This window comes from Rhipicephalus microplus, chromosome 2, assembly GCF_043290135.1.
Source record: "Rhipicephalus microplus isolate Deutch F79 chromosome 2, USDA_Rmic, whole genome shotgun sequence".
Lineage (NCBI taxonomy): Eukaryota > Metazoa > Arthropoda > Arachnida > Ixodida > Ixodidae > Rhipicephalus > Rhipicephalus microplus.
In genome coordinates this window covers 230,989,765-231,011,592 of record NC_134701.1, presented here as the reverse complement: position 1 = coordinate 231,011,592, position 21,828 = coordinate 230,989,765, and the positions used below count along the sequence as shown (strand labels likewise).

General features: G+C 46.2%; 1 protein-coding gene across 2 annotated transcripts in view; it reads left to right on the top strand.

Annotated features, from left to right (window-relative positions):
* Positions 1 to 12,240, top strand: part of LOC119170298 (alpha-tocopherol transfer protein-like) — a 31,558-nt gene extending 19,318 nt beyond the window's left edge. For both annotated transcript variants that reach the window (XM_075877187.1, XM_075877185.1), the window contains 2 exons: positions 8,233 to 8,343; positions 11,995 to 12,240. In XM_075877187.1, the coding sequence (XP_075733302.1) occupies positions 8,233 to 8,343; positions 11,995 to 12,183 (300 nt within the window). In that variant the 3' untranslated portion in view covers positions 12,184 to 12,240. The remainder of the gene's footprint in view (positions 1 to 8,232; positions 8,344 to 11,994) is intronic.
* The last annotated feature ends 9,588 nt before the right edge of the window (positions 12,241 to 21,828 follow it).

Below are 21,828 nucleotides of genomic sequence, written 5' to 3'. Positions count from 1 at the left end.
GTCTGCATGACGGCTGATATTTCTACTGAATCAAATGCCTTCTCGTAATCTATGAAGGCTATGTATAGTGGTTGGTTATACTCTGAGCATTTCTCTATTACCTGATTGACAGTATGAATGTGGTCAATTGTTGAGTAGCCTGTTCTAAATCCTGCTTGTTCCTTTGGTTGATTGAATTCTAATGTTTTCTTTACTCTGCTAGCAATTACCTTTGTAAATAGCTTGTATACTACAGAGAGCAAGCTGATCGGCCTGTAATTCTTCAAGTCCTTGTCATCTCCTTTCTTATGTATTAAGATGATGTTAGCGTTCTTCCAAGACTCTGGTACTTTTCCCGTCAGGAGACACCTCGTAAATAGAGTGGCTAGTTTTTCTAACACAATCTGTCCTCCATCTTTCAGCAGATCTGATGTCACTTGATCCTCACCAGCAGCTTTGCCTCTGTGCATGCTCTCCAAAGCTTTTCTGACTTCTTCCATCATTACCGGTGGGGTGTCGTCTGGGTTACTGCTAGTTCTTATAGTATTAATGTCGTGGTTGTCTCGGCTACTGTACAGATCTCCGTAAAACTCCTCCGCTATTTTAACTATCCTATCCATATTGGTAGTTAATTTGCCTTCTTTGTCCCTTAGTGCATACATCCGCCTTTTGCCTATCCCAAGTTTCCTCTTCACTGCTTTGACGCTTCCTCCGTTTTTCAGAGCGTGCTCAATTCTCTCCATGTTATACCTTCTTACACCGCATACTTTACGTCTATTAATCAGCTTCGAAAGCTCTGCCAGTTCTATTTTGTCTGTTGTACTTGACATTTTCATGATTTGACGCTTCTTAATTAGGTTCTTCGTTTCCTGGGAAAGCTTGCCGGTGTCCTGTCTAGCTACCCTGCCTCCAACTTCCACTGCACACCCCGTGATGATACTCGTCAGATTATCATTCATTGTATCTACGCTGAGGTTGGTTTCCTCGCTAAAAGCAGAGTACCTGTTCTGCAGTGACACTCTGAATTCCTGTACTTTCCCTCTCAGTGCTAGCTCATTGATTTGCTTCTTGCGTATCAGTTTCTGTCGTTCCTTCTTCAAGTCTAGGCGGATTCGATCCCGTACCATTCTATGGTCACTGCATCTTACCTTGCCAACCACTTCCACATCCTGCACGACTCCTGGGTGTGCAGTCATTATAAAGTCTATTTCGTTCTTATTTACGCCATTAGGGCTCCTCCATGTCCACTTGCGGTTTTCTCGTTTTCGGTAGAAGGTATTCAAAATACGCAGATTATTGCGTTCTGCGAATTCTACTAGTAGCTCTCCTCTGGCGTTTCTAGTGCCGATGCCATAATCTCATACTGCCTGGTCTCCAGCCTGCTTCTTCCCTACCTTTGCATTAAAGTCGCCCATTACTATAGCATACTGTGTTTTCACCTTACTCATTGCCGATTCCTCGTCTTCATAGAAGCTTTCAACTGAAGCGTCATCATGGCTGGATGTAGGTGCGTAAGCCTGTACTACCTTCATTTTGTATCTTTTATTCAGTTTAATTACAATGCCTACCACCCTTTCATTAATGCTATAGTAATCCTCTATGTTGCCAGCTATGTTTCTGTGAATTAGGAACCCTACTCGCAGTTCTCTTCTGTCTGCCAAGCCCCGATAGCTAATGACGTGCCCATTCTGTAGCACAGTATAGGCCTCATCTGTCCTCCTAACCTCACTCAGCCCTATTATATCCCATTTAATGCCTTCTAGCTCCTCGAATAATACAGCTAGACTTCCCTCACTAGATAACGTTCTAACGTTAAAAGTTGCTAAGTTCAAGTTCCAATGGTGGCCTGTCCGTATCCAGAGATTTCTAGCACCCTCTGCTGCTCTGCAGATCTGACCGCCGCCGTGGTCAGTTGCTCCGCAGCTGGTGGGGACTGAGGGCCGTGAGTTAATTGACGAATGCCTACGGGTGGGGGTGGCCAGATACTGCACCAGGGTGGCCAATCCTTCTCTGGTGAGATCATCGGTGCGTACCGGCTTTAAGCCGGTACGATCAGACAGTAGTGGGAATGCTCCATGCATGTCTTCCTTATTGTTGTTCAGCAGCGTTGGCGGCCACCCACCACGGAGCCCAACGAGGGGACGCTACAAGTATACAAATGCTGAAACATGCAGACGCCAGCCGTACAACGCCACTATAACTCAATGCGCCTAGACCAAGGTAGGCTATTTGCACAGGGTTAACCCTAGCCGCCAGGAAGTTTGGAAGTAAACAGAAGAGAGTAGAAGACAGGACAGATAAATAGTAAGAGATATGTAGGGAGAGAGAGATAAGAAAAGGCGACTGCCGATTCCCCTGGGTGGGTCAGCTCAGGGGTGCCGTCTACGTGAAGCCGGGGCCAAAGGGGTGTGTTGCCTCTGCCGGGGGGCCTTAACGGTCCAATCACCCAGCGTCGGCTCAACCCCCAGGATCCCCTTTTCCTCGGACATGGCAAAGCCACGCACGGCTAGGCGTGGGAGGGAGTCGAAACTCCCCCGTTAGCTCGGGTTCGTGGTGTCGCTACACACCAAACGCCTACTTGCACAGGCGCCCCTGCGGTAATTTTCATACCGAACCTTCATATAACAAAATCCTCTTTATGACATTTTTCCGGAAATTTATCGATTTCGTTATATATCTAAGTTTAAATGTAATAGGCCGGCCTTAACAATGCTATCCTTCGTCATTTTAGTATCCGCTACACATTTTCTAGAAATTTAGTGCATTTTTTTTATTCAGTGGCTGACGACGATAAAGAATTATGCCTGAAGTGAGTTTGCGCCACAGTTAATGGGTGATGAAGAACAAGCTTTTGTAATGTGTTGGAGCATTGGACGACCCACTCATTACGCAACTCGCATTGTGTGACACATGATTGTTTCTTTGATGTTCTAAAACGCTTTATTACTCATATTAACACAATTCTTTTTTCAACATCAAGCCTGCCTAAGGTTAGTTTAGAAACTAGTTCCAAGCATCGGCATGGCTCAGTGGTTGGATACTGGGCTGGGTTTGAATCCCATTGTATCCTTGGTGTTTTTTATTTACTGAGTTTTTTTTATAATTTCTTGCGATACTGGTTACGAACACATGCGGCGGCAGACAACTACGGCGCCGCACATGACCCATGTACTGATCTCAAAACAGCTTTCGCTGTAATACGAGGACTGTTCTAAATTATTCATTATAGCATTGCTGAAATTGCACAGGAGCAGTATACTAGGCATGGGTGGATATTCGAGCACTTTGGATATTCAAACGAATATAACAGTACACTCATACCTTATTATAACGATCGACAACATAGCAGAGCAGGAATTTTTAGACACGAAGAAAAGTGTTTTAGGCACCAAAAATAGGCTGGCAAAACACAGTTTTTGGCTGGTTTTCCAGTTTTTGGAATTTTGTTTCAATAAGGAATGCTTTAGGTGTTCCGCGTGTCTGTCAAATTCCCGCATATCGGTGCATATTCTTCGGTACCGGTAGGCCTGAGAATATGGAATACCCGTTTTGCAATGCTTTGGGTGGCTGCTGTTGAAATGTAGGTATATTTGACGGTCTGTAGGCTTTTTGTAAAGGTTTGTTGACAAGCGGTCATTTTCGACCGTGACAGTGACGTCCAAAAAGTTAATGCTAGTTTTGGAAATTTTGTGCGTGAATTTTATTGATGGGTGGCGTTTGTTAAAATCCTCTATGAAGCGGAGAAGACTTCCCTCATCATGGTTCCATATCATAAAAATATCGTCTAAGTATCTTCTGTAGTAGAAAGGTTTCAAGGTGCGTCCCTCAATGAATGGGATTTCAAGTGAAGCCATAAAGGTGCTCGCGAAGTTTGGGGCCATTTTCGTGCCCATTGCAGTGCCACTGACCTGAAGGAAATGCTTGCCGTTGAACTCAAAATGGTTATAATTTAGTACAAGTTCAAGAAGTGTAAACAGTACCTCGCCACTTACACTAGTTGATGAGTCAGATTTTACATATTCAGAAACCATAGCCGCTATTCCGTCATGGTGGGGTATGTTGGTGTACAGTGAGCAGACGTCCATGGTCACCAGAAAACTGCCGCCTGGGATGTCGAGACTTGAAGTTTCGCAGATGAAGTGGTTTGTGTCCTTTAGGTAAGAGGGAAAATTTGGGGGGATGTTTTTTATTAAGGAATTGATGAATTCTGATATATTTTCTGTTGATGTGCTGTTACTGGATACTATCGGACGCCCCGGATTACCTGCCTTGTGTATTTTGGGGAGCAAATAGAATCGACCGGGAACAGAATGCGCCGGTAACATTGCTTTTAACATTTTGCCGATAATTTTCTCGTCCCGGCGGAGATTGTTTAGGGTTACTTTTATCTCCCTTTCAAATTCGGGAGTCGGGTCCGTTGGAAGTTCTTTGTAGAATTTTGTGTCGTTCCCCTTCCTTTAAGTACTCCGACGTGTTTAGAATTACTACTAAATGCAGCCCCCTTTATCAGCCGGTTTGATAGTAATTCCAGTGTTTTTTCGTGGTTCATCGAGTGCCCTTCGTTCTGACTTTGATATGTTGTTTCGAAATGGCCGATTTTTTTCATACGCTCTGATGATATCTTTTTGAACTGCTGATATATACATATCGAGGTGTTTGTCCCTCTGCTCACCCGGACACCATGATCCGTCACCACCAATCACTCTATTCTCGTCCGCACAGTCCTCGCGATCATGAAAGTATTCACGGAGGCGGAGATTACGCGCAAAGTTATCGAGGTCTTGGTACAGTTCCAAGTACCTTTCGCGACTGTGCAAATCACCCAGGGCAACGCCGCTATTTTTGTGACCAACCCATCCCCGTACACTGTTACCTTGGTTCGAGGGGAATGTCTCGGCAGAGTGGAACCAGTCGACGACGCACAAGTCCTGGACGTACCCGAAGACTCGCGTTGTCCCGATTCACGTACCATCAGTGCTGTTTCTACTTCTGACCCATCATCTCCTGATGTATTTGGCCCATTCATTGATGACAACCTTACGTCAGTACAGCGTTCCCAGCTTCTAGACCTGTTGCAAGAATACCGTTCTTCTTTCGATGTCGGGCGAAGTTCTCTCGGTCGCGCGTCTACTGTTACGCATCGTATTGACACTGGTGCCCATCCACCATTACGGCAACGTCCATACCGCGTGTCGCCTGCTGAACGCCGGCAAATTAACGAGCAGGTTGACGATATGCTCCGACGCGACGTCATTCGGCCCTCGGACAGTCCATGGGCGTCTCCTGTTGTTCTTGTTGCGAAGAAAGATGGTTCTGTGCGGTTCTGTGTGGACTACAGACGGTTCAATAAGATCACTCGCAAGGATGTCTACCCACTGCCGCGCATCGACGACGCAATTGACAGCCTTCACGGAGCCCAATTTTTTTCTTCTCTCGATCTGCGCTCGGGGTACTGGCAAGTACCCCTGGCTGATGACGCTCAACCGAAGACTGCCTTCATCACACCCGACGGCTTGTACGAATTCAACGTCATGCCGTTTGGTCTGTGTAATGCACCTGCGACATTTGAGCGCATGATGGACACCGTTCTGCGCAACTTTAAATGGCACACGTGCTTGTGTTACCTCGATGACGTTGTTGTCTTCGCTCCAGATTTCTCCACCCATCTCCAACGTCTAAAAGAAGTTTTCGCACGTGTGAGCAATGCCGGCTTGCAACTAAATCTGAAGAAGTGCCGCTTTGCAGCACGCCAACTCACCATCCTAGGGTACGTCGTGTCCAAGGATGGCATTCTTCCTGACCCAGCCAAGCTTCGGGCCGTGGCCGAATTCCCAAAACCTGCGTCCGTCAAAGAACTGCGTAGTTTCGTGGGCCTGTGCTCATACTTCCGACGCTTTATACGAAACTTCGCCACGATTATATCACCGCTGACGCAGCTCCTCGGAAGTAATGGGCCCCTCAATTTGTGGTCGTCAGAGTGCGACAACGCGTTCTTGAAGCTCCGTCACTTGTTGACGTCTCCTCCCATTCTCCGCCACTATTACCCTACGGCCCCAACAGAAGTGCACACGGACGCCAGTGGTGTAGGCCTCGGCGCTGTCCTGGCGCAGCGCAAACCCGGGTTCCCTGATTATGTTGTGGCATATGCAAGCCGTACGCTCACAAGAGCCGAGACAAACTACACCGTCACGGAAAAAGAGTGCCTGGCGATCGTCTGGGCTCTTACAAAGTTTCGACCTTATTTGTATGGTCGCCCATTCGATGTCGTCACTGACCATCATGCACTATGCTGGCTGTCATCATTGAAGGATCCCTCAGGCCGCCTCGCCCGTTGGGCTCTTCGCTTACAAGACTACGACATCCGCGTCCTCTACCGCAACAGACTCCAGCATGCTGACGCCGACGCCCTCTCGCGCTCCCCTCTGCCTGAAGCTAACGTGCTCTGCTCAGTATCCTCGGTTGTTGTTTCTGCCATTGATGTTGACATCATCGCTACCGAACAGCGAAAGGATAATTGGATCGCCCAACTGATCGACTTGCTCTCTGATCCGTCCGCAACGCCATCCACGCGTGCCTTGCGTCGTCGAGCTCACCATTTCGCCATTCGTGACGGCCTCCTACACCGACGCAATTACGACGCCGATGGCCGGCAGTGGCTACTCGTGATACCCCGCAGTCTGCGGTCGGCGATATGTGAATCCTTCCATTCTGATCCACAGTGCGCGCACTTTGGGGTATTCAAAACCTACCATCGCATTAGACAACGCTACTTCTGGCGCGGGATGTACCGCTACGTCCAGCAGTTCGTTCGCTCCTGTCTCGCTTGCCAACGCCGCAAACCGTCCGCACACATGTCACCAGCCGGTCTGCAACCGTTACCTTGCCTTGACCGTCCGTTTGGGTGCATAGGTATCGATTTGTATGGGCCACTTCCACTGACGTCGGCTGGTAACTGCTGGGCCATCGTCGCCGTAGATCATTTACCGCGATACGCCGAAACCACCGCTCTCCCTGCGGCTACTGCGCCTGATGTGGCGTCCTTTCTACTGCATTGATTCATACTGTGCCACGGTCCACCCCAGGAGCTTCTCAGCGATCGAGGCCGTGTCTTCTTGTCAGAAGTCGTCGATGCCATTCTCACTGAGTGCCATTCTGTCCACCACAAAACAACTGCTTACCACCCGCAGACGAATGGTCTGACAGAACGCTTTAACCGCACCCTCGGCGACATGCTGTCGATGTACGTCGCCGCCAACCACACGAATTGGGATACCATACTGCCCTTCGTCACCTACGCCTACAACACCGCCCCTCAGAGCACGACTGGTTTTTCACCTTTCTTTTTGCTGTACGGAAGGCACCCGTCACACACCATCGACACGATACTCCCGTACACGCCGGATCCATCTGAGTGTACACCTATTTCCGAGACCGCCAGGCTTGCTGAAGAGTGTCGCGAACTTGCCAAGACTTTTACGATGCATGAGCAAGAGCAGCAGAAGAGTATTCGTGATGGCTCCGCCACTTCTGAACCCACGTTCCTTCCTGGTTCCCTTGTATGGCTTTCAATCCCGACCTCTGTAGCAGGCCTTTCTTCCAAACTACTCCCGAAATATGAAGGTCCCTACCGTGTGATCGAGCGCACATCTCCGGTCAACTATCTTATCGACCCAATTGAACAATCTTCGGACATGCGCCGCTGCGGGCGCGACATAGTCAACGTGGAGCGCCTGAAGGCTTACTATGACCCGCTCGTAGTGACAAGCTGTTAGGTCGCCAGGCGGCTCCCTCTTCGACCCCGGGGTAATTGTAGAGAAGCCGCCGAACACTGAAGTGGGTCGAACTCTTATGTGCTTTCTAGTGGGTCTGCCCAAAAAAAGAACGCCGCTCGCGCGGAGACCCCGTGTTTTGGCCGTTACTGTCGCCATTGTGTAGACTCGCTGTGTGCCGGCTAATAAACGCCATAACAATATATATATATATATATATATATATATATATATATATATATATATATATATATATATATATATATATATATATAACGGTTGTTTTAGCTAAAACACAGCATATGAAATGACACCGCAGGCTTTTATTTTTTTTTGTGCATGCCATATGGCTCGCGACACCACTGGTGGATGCGAATCAGCTCGCAGTCCGTCTAAAGTTTGTGGTACGTAAGTGTGTGCATATGTTTGTACGGTGGCATGAATGCGTGATCTCACAGGTCAGTATTGCTTTTGCTGATTTCAGGATTGCTACCCTTTGAGAGTGAAGGCAGTTTACGTGGTTAACAGCCCGCCGATATTCGACATGCTCTTCCCGATTGCCAAGACATTCCTGAAGTCCAAACTAATACAAAGGGTACGTTCACCTCGTCGCTTCTCGCCCATCTATGTTTAAGTACAGTATGCACACATATACAGATGTCGCTTACACGACGAGGAGCGACTCATGAATTTACAAAACTGCAATAAAGATGATACGCCTAACATTCCCTGTTCTGAAAGAAAACTGCTTGTGAAGGCACACGATGATAATAGCGACACTTGATGCTTGAGTAACAACCATCTAATTTAATGAGTAACCATCTAATGAGTAACAATCATCCAATTCTTAGTGTCAATCACGGTCCTTCAATATTAAAAAAAGTATTCAAGGACCATGGTGTCAATCTACAAGGATAATTAGGAAGCCACGCTTCACTGTATTCACTATAGCGTTCAAACTGGGAACCACAGCTGCGCCAAAAATAAATCAGGAAATGAACGTCAATGCCACTTTTGCTTCCTGTATAGTATAAAGCGTAGTTCATGTGTTTAGTTAATTTTCCTGCTCGCTTTGGTGAGCTTGACCACACGGCTTGACAACAGATGAAAACTGGGAATACGTATCTGCTTTCTCAATTTCACCCATACAGTGCATTGTCACGAGGCCGTGATGTGGACGAAAGAAGCAGTGGGCGCCTTCAGGGTTAAGAGCAAACCTCATAAGCGCGAAAACGCACGCGACTGCGACGAGCGATGCTATGAGCGACGAAACAGAGCGTTCGCGCGACGTGTCGCGTGCTCGTTTTCGCGCGATCGCTCGGTTCTCCAGATTTGGAAACCGTCGCTCATCGCCCGGAAGTGCTGGGCTCAAGCAGCCAATAGCGAAAAACCGGAAAAGACAAAGACTACATAGGTGCACGTGACCCTGCCCGAGTCACGTATGCGCAACAAGAAATAACGCAATGTTTATTACGCATGTGCATATAAAAAAGTGCTGCAAGGCAATAATGAACACTTTCCGTTTCATTACACAACAATATATCTCATTTTTAAATTACATACTTCTCGCTACGCGGTTTTCTTGGTGCGAGTAGACGGCCTCATGCCAGCAACAGTGGAATTCGCTTGCCGAAGTCGTCGCGTGAATGAGGTTTGCCTGCGCTAGCGACTGATCGCGCGAAGACGATCTACGTCGCATCGCTCGTCGCTGTCGCGTGCATTTTCGCGCTTATGAGGTTTGGCCCTTATACTCTTTATATGGCCGAACTTGTGGTCGTGATACACAAACTACAGCAAGAAGTGCACGCTGTACACTGCTATTGGCGCACTGTGTCGGCCGTCGATAAACTGATCTTCGTTCGGCCGCGCCACCTTTTATACACGACGCGTCGAACTTTCCAGCTTTATCACTAGTCGTCGTGCAAGTTCTGGAATGACGTACAGTCGGCCACAATCAGCAATCTAAGAATAAAAATCAAAATACAAAAAATACAAGTGGCGCCCCATAACGGTGGCTCGCCAACCATTCATCCGTGTGAGAGAGAGTCGTGCCATGTGGTTTTGTTGCAACCATAAGTACCTTTTCGCTGCTAACACAGATACTACGTGCAATACTAATTATGTTTGACGACCCTAATTGAAAAATTACGTTTGACAGCGGCAGCAACATGCGTCTTTATAAGATAGCCACCAATCCAGCGGCACCAACTTGTGTCTTTATAAGAGAACCAATGATATAATATACGCGTAGGTTACCGACGTCATAAAAATGAACAAATGTGATTTGATGCGGTGTGGGAGAGGTGTGGTTGGAGGGAGCTTACATTTATTCTTAAGTTGTAAACGACTTTAGGTTGTGCGCGTTCTGCGGGCAATCGCAAAAAAAAAGGATCTACTACAATTGTGAAGCTTCTCGAGCAATGAAGGCGCCGTTTGCACTTAGCGTTGCTGACAGTCTTTGTAGGCGTAAACAAAATACAGAGTAAAATGAAATAAGAAACGTGCGTGGCAGTATCAAACAGCAGTCGTAAAGGCATTCACGGATGCTCCTTTGATTATCGGCTCTACCATGTTTTAAGCTGATCTATGTTGTCTACTTGCACGTTTCGATTTCTTTGTGATGCGTTCTATATCTTGAATGTGGGCCATTTCTTACCCCCGCCTTCAGAAACGTTGCTTGACTTGACCTAGACTTGCCACCGACTTCAATGCAGCACAAACGCGTTTCGAACGCTTTTTCTTTAGGCGGTGCCAAAGCAGCAAAAACGCACAGACGCGTTGCGAACGCGCTGCATTGAAGGCGGTTTCAAGTCAAGTAGCGTTTCTGAACACGGGGGTAATAGTCGCATGATGTCGCGCTTCGCCGTCGGCTGCGGCGCCACCCACACTCCTACTGCGCATGCTCGCGTTTCGCGTCTCGCGCCGCATGCTCGCATCTCGTACCAGCCCCCCTCACCTCTCTCGCCTCGCAAGGCCGACTCAAGCACGGTCTGCTAGTAAAGAAACGACTGCTCACGCTGCACAACCTTTCACTAACCCTGGATCACGTGTTAGAAATTCAGTCAAGGGTGTGTCTACTTGGCTTTCGCTTGACGTTGAAGGCAGCACCTATCTTTCAATCAATAATTAAGAATTGATATGTGGGGTTTAACCTCCCAAAACCATTTTATGATTGTGAGAGACGCCGTAGTGGAGGGCTTCGGAAATTTCAACCACCTGGGGCTCTTCAACGTGCACCCAAATCTGAGCACACGGCCTACAACATTTCCGCCTCGATCGGAAATGCTGCCACCGCAGCCGGGATTTATCCCGCTGCCTGCGGGTCAGCAGCCGAGTACCTTAGCCACTAGACCACCGTGGCGGGGCAAATAAATAATATTCAAGGCGAACTCTGGGACGTATTTACACGAGTTCCCCACGGGCCCCGTGGGTATATATATGCTGGTGGCAATTTCGTTCTACCACACAGCCACGCGCCTGCTGTGCGCACTGTATCACTGAATTTTCTTTTTGTTTTGGTGACAAAAAAGATTAAAAAATACAATTTTAGGCATCAACCTTGTGAACATTACTTGGAGCAGTGCGAGACGCAACTCACCAGCTATATCTCAAAAGTGCGACCACTTTATGCGGGCAGAACTAGGCGATGGGGCCCTGAACCTGCACGACAAGCTCTTACGTCCCCCATTTACCTCTTCCCTTAAAAATAAAGTTTTGTTCTTTTTCTCCTGTTGACCGTTTTGTCGGCCATGCAGGCACATCACTGTGCGTAGATTGCCCGCGAAAGGGGCCTACCGCATTTTTATATTCATTTTTCAAATTTTTAGGCTAGGAAGCCGAAACAGTCGTAGCACATGTATGGTGGCTACGAGGGTCCTGCCAGAGAACTTGTACCAGCTCCTTTAGACCCAGAACCAACAAATTTCATACAGAATGGTTCAAATAAATGAATGAAATATAAAAAGCAAGTAAGTTACTATAATGATGAACAGAACAGGTGAATGATAGGTGGTTTCTAAAACATTCCAAAACGTCAACCTTCCAGTTCGAACAGTTTTGAACGACAGCCCAGCCTTTCATTAGCGTCCGCTATTCAGAGGAACTGTGCTCAGTGTCTTTGAATACATTTTATGCTTAGACAGAAGACGAGCATTGAACGACCTGTGCCGTCGCTACCATGATATACGAATGTATACCGTCTTCCTCGCACAGCAGTTCAAAATTACCGATTACATGCATTATTCAGGTCCACCTGTTCGGCGCTGACTTGGCCAAACTGCATGACGTTGTTCCCGAAGACATAATTCCCGAGGAAGTGGGAGGAACGCACGAGAGCTACGACTACGACAAGCTGGAGAAAGATCTGCTTAGTCACTGCGACTACTTCGAGGAAGTGAACCGCTACGGCTACGGAAAGGAGAGCACTCACTGCTAATACATCGAAACGTCCATCTGTATATTAGCGCCTATTAAAGTCACACTTTGTTTTCTACGTGTGTTTGTGTTGTCATCAAGCCGTAAACGTTAAAAAATTTACAAGTTGTCATTTGTGACGCCGAAATTAGTGGAAAAAGGAGTCCGCGATAGTTTTACACCATTTCAGTTTTGTAGCTCCTGTGAACGTATGAAAGGTAATAAAAAAAATAAAGCGAAAACAAGCACAGGAACGGAGAATCGGTCAAGCCTTTAGGGACGACTTATACTGTTAAAGGGGACACTTGCGTATGCAGCACATTTGTGGTTCACTTTCTTGCAAAAGCACGGTGGTTTAAATTTACCCACGACTTGTGGTGACTGGTCGTTCTGGCTCTTTTTGACAGACTAGTGCCCCACATAGGCATTGTTTCCTTATCCACTTGTTACTAGAGGTCCTGCAATTTCAACGGTGCTCATTGTAGTGTTCCTTTTAACAGTGTAGAAAATATGGACACTAAAGGAGCACGGGTGGTAGGGATACATTGTAGAGCAAGGAGTAAACAATCTGGTTTACGTCATGATGTCCCGACGTCATTTTTGAACCATCAGTGGTCTTAATTAACGAGTCCACAAGTGATTGTCCCCCCAAAACTCTTAGGAAGAGGAGGAGGAATGGAAGAAAAGAAAAGCAGGGAGGTCGACCAGACGCACGTCTGGTTTGCTATCCTGCACGGGAGGAAGGCGTGAGAGGATTAAACAGAAGAAAGAAGGGCACCGTGAGGGTGCATGTGACCTTGTCCATTGCACGCTTATAAGCGGTCACGTAGTCCGGTCGTCTTTAGAAAAACTAGCAATGCCCGCGTCGCCTCTCTGGCCTGCGACGCGCAAACCTTCGCGAAGTACTTGTACTCAACAGATATTCTCAAACAGTAACTGCTCAGTGTATAAGGGGGCCAGGTTCTCCTCAAGCTGCTCAATGCAGCTTTTTCGCCTGGTCTCCTCACAACCTTGTTGCAAAATAAACCCAATTCAATTCAGTGGAGTTCGGGAATATATTTCGGAAGGAATTCAAATATTTACCCACTAGTTATCCAAGTGCCATTTTGAAAGAACACCTGTTAAATTCAAAACAAACGTCTTCATAGCAACCAATGCTTCAGTTTGCCAAAAAAAAAGCAGCAGTATGACTTGCATCCACAGCTTTAGATTGGTATTTTCTGCCTACTTACGCCTATTTATCAAGTGCTATAGCTTGTAAATTGTTCGAACCTTACGCAAATGACCCCTATGAATAACGGAAGTTGTCATTCTGACAGCCTGTCCATGCGTTCCTCATCAACTGCACTTGTTGGTCGAATCCATTAGAAGTATTTTATTGTCTGGTTCCATGACATTTCCATCTTATTTGCTCATATTGGATACCAAGTCGCCAAAGTTTAGCCTTCAATGCATATACAGATGCACTTGCGGTGGCATCACGTGATGGACTGACAATATCTATATCGCCAACAGTGGCGTTTGTCTCAGCGGCACGATTTGAAAAGTTTGTCAAGTTAGATAGCATTACTGAATATCCATTGGCGAATCTCAATTTCCTCATCCTAATTATCCTTAGAAACATTTTTGGTGCTCGAACAGAAGGGCAGAAATATCAATTATTACTGTACGCAGCCGAGTTCCCGACTGAACTTTTACCTACAAAGGTCTGGTCTGGTACAGTCACCCTTATGCCTCCACTGCAACGAGAAATAAATCTCTGGATAATTTCTTTTTAACATGAAGATTGTTTACAAAAAAGAAAAACGACTGCTGGATGAGTCTCTCGAAAGAATAGGCTTACATTTATACTTTCCGGTGATCATTTCATTTGATGCAACCGAAATAAATTTTATCCACAGGAACGTTTGCGAAGCCGTGTAGATTTTTTACGGGAGGCGAAACGAATACAATGTTAAGTCTATGTACAATTTCACTGTTTCAACATATTGACTTGTTAACATTTATTGGTATTCCTTTTTATTTTATTTTATTTTGAAAACCTCGATTGCATCAGTGAACATTTTCAAACTCTCCCTTCCTAAACTGAGTCGCATTGTAAAACAATATTACCTCTAAAATAAGGTACCTCCCGTTCCATGGCCGATCCGCCACGGTGGTTTGCGCCAGGTCGCTAAGAACAACTAACTAACCAAGATGCCACTGTGCTAGTTTCAGGCCACTTCAAGAAGCACGTCAACACTTGAAGTATTTGAAATTAAGCAAATGAAATCATTTTTTTGTGTTTGGACTCGACCAAACGCCGTATGGGGAAGTAGAGATGAGAGGGGGGAGGAATTAGACACTGCGATTCAACTATGCCCCATACATATACTCCATCGGATCTTTCATTGCAGATTCAGCACGCAGGTTTCTGATTACAAATGTTACTAACGATGATTGCGACAAAGACCTTTGATACATTCAGAGAACTGTCTCGATATACATTAAAAAGAGCCGATAAGGCCACAAAAAAAAGCCTCCGAGATCGTAAAGTGTTTCACGACTTTTGCACTAGGGGAAGGGCGTATCCGCTGAGGCATCGTGAAAAAGACGAGAGTCAGCTGCGTGTGCCGGGATGCATTCCACCCAGAAAACAGTGTTTAGAGATTTCAAAGGAGGCATACATTCACTCAATTTCTCTCTCTCTCTCTCTCTCTCACACACACACACACACACACACACACACACACACACACACACACACACACACACACACACACACACACACACACACACACACACACACACACACACACACACACACACACACACACACACACACACACACACACACACACAAGAAAAAAAGATAAACGAGTCTGTCTGAAGGCACTATGTTCGGATATAATGGAAGCTCATTCAAAAACATTTTGTCACGGCGCTCGGCTGCTCACCCAGTGGTCGCGGTATCGAACAGCGACCTTGGGTGGTCGCATTTTATTGGAGGTCAACTTTATATGTAGAGACCCATGTACTTTTATTTAGGTGCACGTTAGAGAATCTAAGCGGAATATTTTTTTTTATTCGAACCCTTTACTAAGGTGAGTCTCATAATCATATATTGTTTGTTATGCGTAAAACTCAAATAATTTTTATTGCCGTATACTCTTGCGGTTCATAACAACCATACGGGCTTCCATCAAAACTTCTACCTAAGCTGTTATCAGTGTTTGAAAAATACAAGTATCACAGTACTGCTTGTATGTAACAGTCTAGGTACTGTTTGTGAATTGAATAGCAGAGTGCCTTTTCCGCGATGGAGTGCTCTTATATAGTCGGTGCAAATGAAATTATTAAAAGCAAGAGAACACAAATTGCTCGTTGGTTTTTTTTAAAAGTGTGACGCAATATTTATCAACCACACACATTCCATCTGTTCTTGGAGACGAACGTCGGCATTCGACGTCTTAACAATGATGCCTCCGCTTTCTACTCATTAAGAAAAAGTTATACACGATGTAACCCAAATGGTTGCTAAGTAACAAACCCCATAACCAGTGTCATAGGAAGAGAGAGATAAAGATGTCAGGAAAATCGGTGAGGTTAACTAGACACACGTCCGGTTTGCTACCCTGCACTGGGGGAAGAGATGAAAGGGAGGAGAGAGGTAGGAAAGAGGGAAGAAAGATACACTTGCCTCGATCTTGTTCTTGGAAATTTTCTGAACTATCGTCACCGCTCTCGCCTTGCGATGACCTGCGTTGTGCACTGGATGGACACTGCGGGGCAGTAGAGCAATGACGAGCTTCTCCCTTCTATCTATGGGTAATTGTGTGTTGCTAGCGAAATTCTTGGTGGGAGCGAGTCCAAGTTGTTCTAGTATCCGCCTTGCGGCCAGCGTGATTGAGAGCCGAGTTAGCTGGGCCCGTTTCTGAGCCTCGGCTATCTCCTCTATGGTGTTGTGTATGCCGAGCCGAAGGTGGTCCTGTGTATGCGTTCGGACGGGCAGCCCGAGGGCTCTCCTGACGATTTTTCTTATGAGGGCATTGAGCTTGTCACGCTCTGCTCTGAGCCAGTTGTGCATGGCCACCGTGTAAGTGAAGTGACACAAGCACAAAGGCGTTGATAAGCCGAAGGAGGCTGTTCTCCTGGAGGCCCCGACATCTGTTCGTGACTCTTCGAAGGAGGCGAAAAGCGTTGTCGGTCTTTGCAGTGATCTTGCGCAACGCAGTGTCATTGGCGCAACATGATTCAATAAACATACCCATACCCAGAGCTCTCATGGTGTCGATCCTAGGTGTTGGGTCGCCGCCCCGAGTGAACAGGTGAATGTCACTTTCATAGACCAGCTTCCAACCCTTGGGTTTGCCCCCTTTTTCTTTTCTGTAAGGCAGGAGTTCGGACTTCGTCGGGGAGCAGCTGAGTCTGGTAGGTAGGAGGTACTGTTCCGTTACATCTACCGCATCTTGCATGGCACTTTCTTCTTGCCCTTCACTACCGCCGGTGCACCAGATTGTGATGTCGTCGGCGTAGATGGTGTGGTTGATACCTTCGACTTGGGCCAATTTCTTCGAAAGGCCGACCAAGCAGATGTTGAATAGAGTGGGCGAAATGACCAAGCCTTGCGGTGTACCCCATGGGCCCAGCAGCACCTCGTCAGAGACATAGTCACCAATCCGCAGTTTCGCTTTCCTCCCAGTCAAGAATGAACGGACGTATAGTTATACAATTTGGGGCCCAGCTCGAGGTCCGCGCGGGAAGCCACAGAGAAGCCAGTGGAGAGCATTGTCAAACGCCTTCTCGAGGTCGAGTCCGAGCAAGGCCCTGGTGTCCCTGGTACGGACGTCAATTATTTTATGCTTGACCATCTTCATGGCGTCCGGCGTCGACAAGCCGGCTCAGAAGCCAATCATGTTGTGAGTATAGACGTTGTTGTCATCCCAATATCAGCTTAATTGGCTGAGAACGACGTGCTGTACTACTTTCCATACGCAGGACGCAAGAGAGACGGGTCGGAGGTTATCAATATTCGGAGTCTTGCCTCGTTCGGGAATCAGGATATCCGTGGTGGTCTTCCATTTTTCTGGGACGCTGCCATTTCTCCACGTCTTCTTGAGCTTCTCTGTGAGGTATTCGATTGAACCACCATCGAGATTCCGCAGCATCTTATTGGCGATGCCATCGGGACCTGGCGCGGACTTGCATTGAGAGCAAAAATGGCTTGCCTGACTTCCTCCACGGTGAAGTCATCGTTCAATTCCGGACGGGCTGGGCCGACGTACTCGGAAAACCGGACCCCTTCGTCTCCGTGCTTCAGGGGTAGGTACTTCTTCATGAGCTTGGCAGCCAGCTCATTTCCGGAGCATGATCTGGTTACTTTGTGGAGGGCTCTGGTGAGAATGTCTGTGATTTGACCTTATGTTACCCTCATTGAGTAAGCCCTGCGATTTGTCATTGCGCACCTGGCCATTTCTGCTTGCAGAATCTGTGTGTCTTCCATCGGAGTAGCAGCACCTACTTGGCTTCAATCAGATGAGCTAGCCTGCTATCCATTATGTTGACCTCCAGGTCGGTGGAAATTTTCTTTGTGGATGACTCCGCGTTGCTCTTGATTCGTTCACACCAGGCTGCCAAGCCTCCTGAGCTAAGTGAAATGTCGTTACAACGAAGCTCACGAAAACAATCCCAATCTGTGACGGTGAACTCTCTAAATTTAATTTGGTTGATGTCGAAACGGTTCTCGAGTACGTAACGGTCACTGCCAAAATCTATTGTGATGTTCTTCCACTCAACTCCGTCAACGTTCTTCACAAACGCCAGATCGTGGGGTGGTGTCCCGTGTCACTGAGTTGCCAATTCTGGTCGGGATTGCCTTGTCCGTGACGAGTGGGAGGTCCAATTTATTGGCGTTCTTCCACAGTCTTCAGCCTTTGCTTGTATCGTAGACGTACCCCCATAGTCCATAAGCGGCGTTGAAGTCCTCGACGACGACAAGGAGATCGGTGCCGGCCAGGTCAACGGACTTCTTCAGTATCATCTGAAACTGCTGTCGGAAGTGCCTGGAACTCTTGTGAATATTGAGTAAAAATATGCTGTTTTTACGCTGGTTGCGGTATCTCGTGTTCAGCAGAACTTTCAACATGACGTATTCGACATCGCAACTCGCCGGCTTCAGGTCATGAGACAGGTGCGTATATTTCTTACCCACTAACGTGCGTATCCCCGACCACCGGGATGACCGGAAACGGCTCGATAATCTTGAAGAGATGCGGCAGAAACTAGGGTTTCCTGTAATGCTATTATCTGTGGTTTATTAACAAGTGATCTAAAATACTGCTGTAATGAAGCCCTCTTGTCGGAGTGCTCCCTGCCGTTGCATTGCCAAACTGTGAACCTTTCTGTGGAAGTATCTATAGTAAGGCAGATTTTTTGTACTGCCCGGTGTAACACGTAAAACGTTCCCACTAGCCTGAGTCGTCGATGAGCTTGCAACCCTCACTTGTTTACCAGACGCGCCCGGAACAACCAGCTGCATTGGAGTAGCGGACGTATTAATAAGAATCACCAGACGCTATAGAGTGTCCATTCGATCGGTCAGTGCACCTAGGACTCCTAAGGCCTAAGGTCACCTAAGGCACCTAACGCAACTTGCACAAGCCTTGTGACAAGCCTTGCTGTAATTGCTGTGCACTTGTAGTGAGCTTGGTCAACATATTCTTAATCTCATTAATTTCAGCACCTGATTCTTTCTTATTAGAAAGTCACTAGCCGGAATCAATATTTCGGTAAGGAACGGTGGCAAAGCTGTATCTGAAGCCCTATGACTGATAACCGATTTCCTAATCTCGGTCATTTGGGTAGCCGTCTCCTTGATTATTTCTTTTAATTCCGCGTTTTCCGTCTGAAGGCGCGCTATTTCGGCGTTTATAGCTTGCTCTGGGGGCGGGTCGCGAACCTTGTCGGCCCGTGTAAGGGTCGGCTTCCTCTTCTTCTGCTGGTCGTTACGAGAACCGGACCCGGTTCTGGAGCTAGAACGGCCCCTGGAACGGCTCCAAGAACGGCTGCTGTGTTACTACCAACGAAGTACTAATTGTGCGCTTATTTTTTTCCTGTTATTAAAGAAAGCGCACGAATACGAAAAATAACACGTGACTAGACTGCTGCGCGCAAAAAAAAAGAAGCGCCCTCAAACAAGCTTACTTTGAGACAACCAGTAGGAATGAAGGAAATGTAAAAAAAAAAATACGGATCAGGCTACCTTCCACTTCCCGTCGGAAGAAACGCGCCGCTTTGATCTTGCATAGTCAGGCTTTAATCGCCCAGAATAGTGATCCGGGCACGTTATAAATAAGAATTAGTGACACAGCACATCGGGTTGCGAGTATAATGGTTTTAGTTCGCGCACCGCACTTCAAAAATATTTAAATGACTTGACCTTTAGCACTTTGTCGACCTCAATTTATTGAAAAAAGACATTCAATCAGCCAGAGCGGAGACCTACAGTCGGATAAAACCTGAGAAGTCTGGAGAAGCCCCACCCAGACGACCGACATCCCTTCCAGGATGTTCTTATGAACGCAGGCTCAATTACTAGGCATAAGGGAGCGCATACTTTTATCAGGAGCAATGTGCGGCAGCTTCGAGCATCGTGAACTGCGTAGTACAAAGCATAGTTCCACGCTGCTTAGTTCCACTTTCACGCGACAGCTTGCGCAAGATCCGCAACACGGGAAGCTTAAACTTGCAGTGCTGGGCACACGTAGCGCATGAAATCTTTATCGACTAAGCCTCGTTGGTCGAAATTCAAGCCTAACTGCAAGGCTTCAAGACTAACACATGTTAGTGCCATATTACTACAGTGTATGTTATCGAACATTTTAGCGATTGTATAATACGTGGCTTTTGAAGTCTTTTCGTTATTTTGTGTTCTTTTCAAATAACTGTTGTATAGTCCCCCTCCCATAATGCTCCTAATTGGAGCCTGTGAGGTATTTGTAAATAAAAAAATAAAAATAAATCTTTTCGTACGTGCGACAGCGTTTGGTATTAAAAAAACCTCGAATTATTTGTGTATGATGAAGTTTGTCGATAAAAACTTGGAAAGGGTACATACAAAACGTTCATTTAACGATGAAAGGGGCAGCCTTGTCCACTTTTCCTTTTGCCGCCGTCTCAAATCATGTTGGCCGAACCAATCGATATTTCCGTTTCGTGGGTCTGTGCAGCTGGTCGCAGATCAATACGGGGTCCAGCTGACGGACGCGAAAAAAACTAAATGTAATAAAAGTCTACCCGCCGCTTCTCAATGTTAGGCTGTCTTTGTTCAAACGCTACCCTGTGCGTTGAACTAGCAAAATTCTGGCGTGAGACATAGCGAGATAGGACAAACGTACTAAAATATTTCACGAAATTTTATAAAATTTTTCATTTTGTTTGCTATGGGGCATGTGAAAGTGCTACACTGTGAGGTGAAAGCTACAAGTCTATCGACTCCATCATTTCAACAGCGAGACAAAGAACAAAACTGCGAGAGTGGGAAGGTGGAGAGCAAAATTTTTAATTGTTATATTGGCACTGGTGAAATGCTCGAAAAAAAAACTTAGAAAAATCAATTAACGAAGACACCAAAAAACAATAGGAAATTTAAAACTCAACTTGCTGTGGAAGCAAAAGGAACGAATGGATACAAAAAAAAAAAGGAGCACACACTACCAGCTCTTTTTTGACAGTTCACGAAGCTAAGACATGTCACACAGAGCCCTCAATCTGCGCACAAAGCCAAGACTACTTTAAAAACCGTACCGCGAATAGATCTGTTAAATATGCACCTCGTTTGCCTCGTTTGTAGTAAATGCCATGCTTTTTCAATACGATATCACCTGAAAAGGCACGCGAACAGACTGAAAGGGAGATTATTGAAGTATATTTTATCAGGCAAATGCATAAACATGTCGTCCATCACACATTTTGTCAGAGAAACATTGTTCTTGGAGTGTTCTTGAATACTTTTCATGGATCTTTTGTGTTAATGTGTTAATAATATTATGATAGTGTGCACTGATTTCCCATGTTTTGTTTTCCATATGGCCTTATGTAATGATCAGTTTTTAGACCGTTTTTCTGTTGTGCTTCATCGTTGCTGTTCATATGGCGCTGGCTCCGAATGATCTTAGATGCCTTACTTTGATGTCTTAGTAGTTATTAATTGCCTTTATAATTTTACTACAGTTCTTTTCTTGTGTTTGCCACGTCATCGCAGCAATGAGATAAAATTAGAAGAGCTCACCTTGTGATCACCTAGTGAAAGACTGGGGCGTTTGCTACAAATGGGCATATTTCACAGCTCTGTCGGTAGGACTTATATAGGGATCTATAATATGATTCTATATATATGGTCTTATAGGAATCTTGGTTTTTTTGCGCAGCGTGATGGCTTAGTGTGGCGTGCCTTGGCTTCGTGAACTGACAACCAAACAGTTGGTAGTCGGCCCTCTTTCCTGTCTCTCTTCTTTTCTGGTACTTGCGCAGCTAGTTGAGTTTTCAGTATGAAACAACTAGTCAGCGAAGAAGTATTGGAGCAAAAAAAAAAGAAAATGAAAATATTTTTTCGATTCTTCAAACTTATTTTTTTTTACAAAACAATTTTCATTGGTTTTGAAGAAGATGGAGTCAACAATTTCGTTGA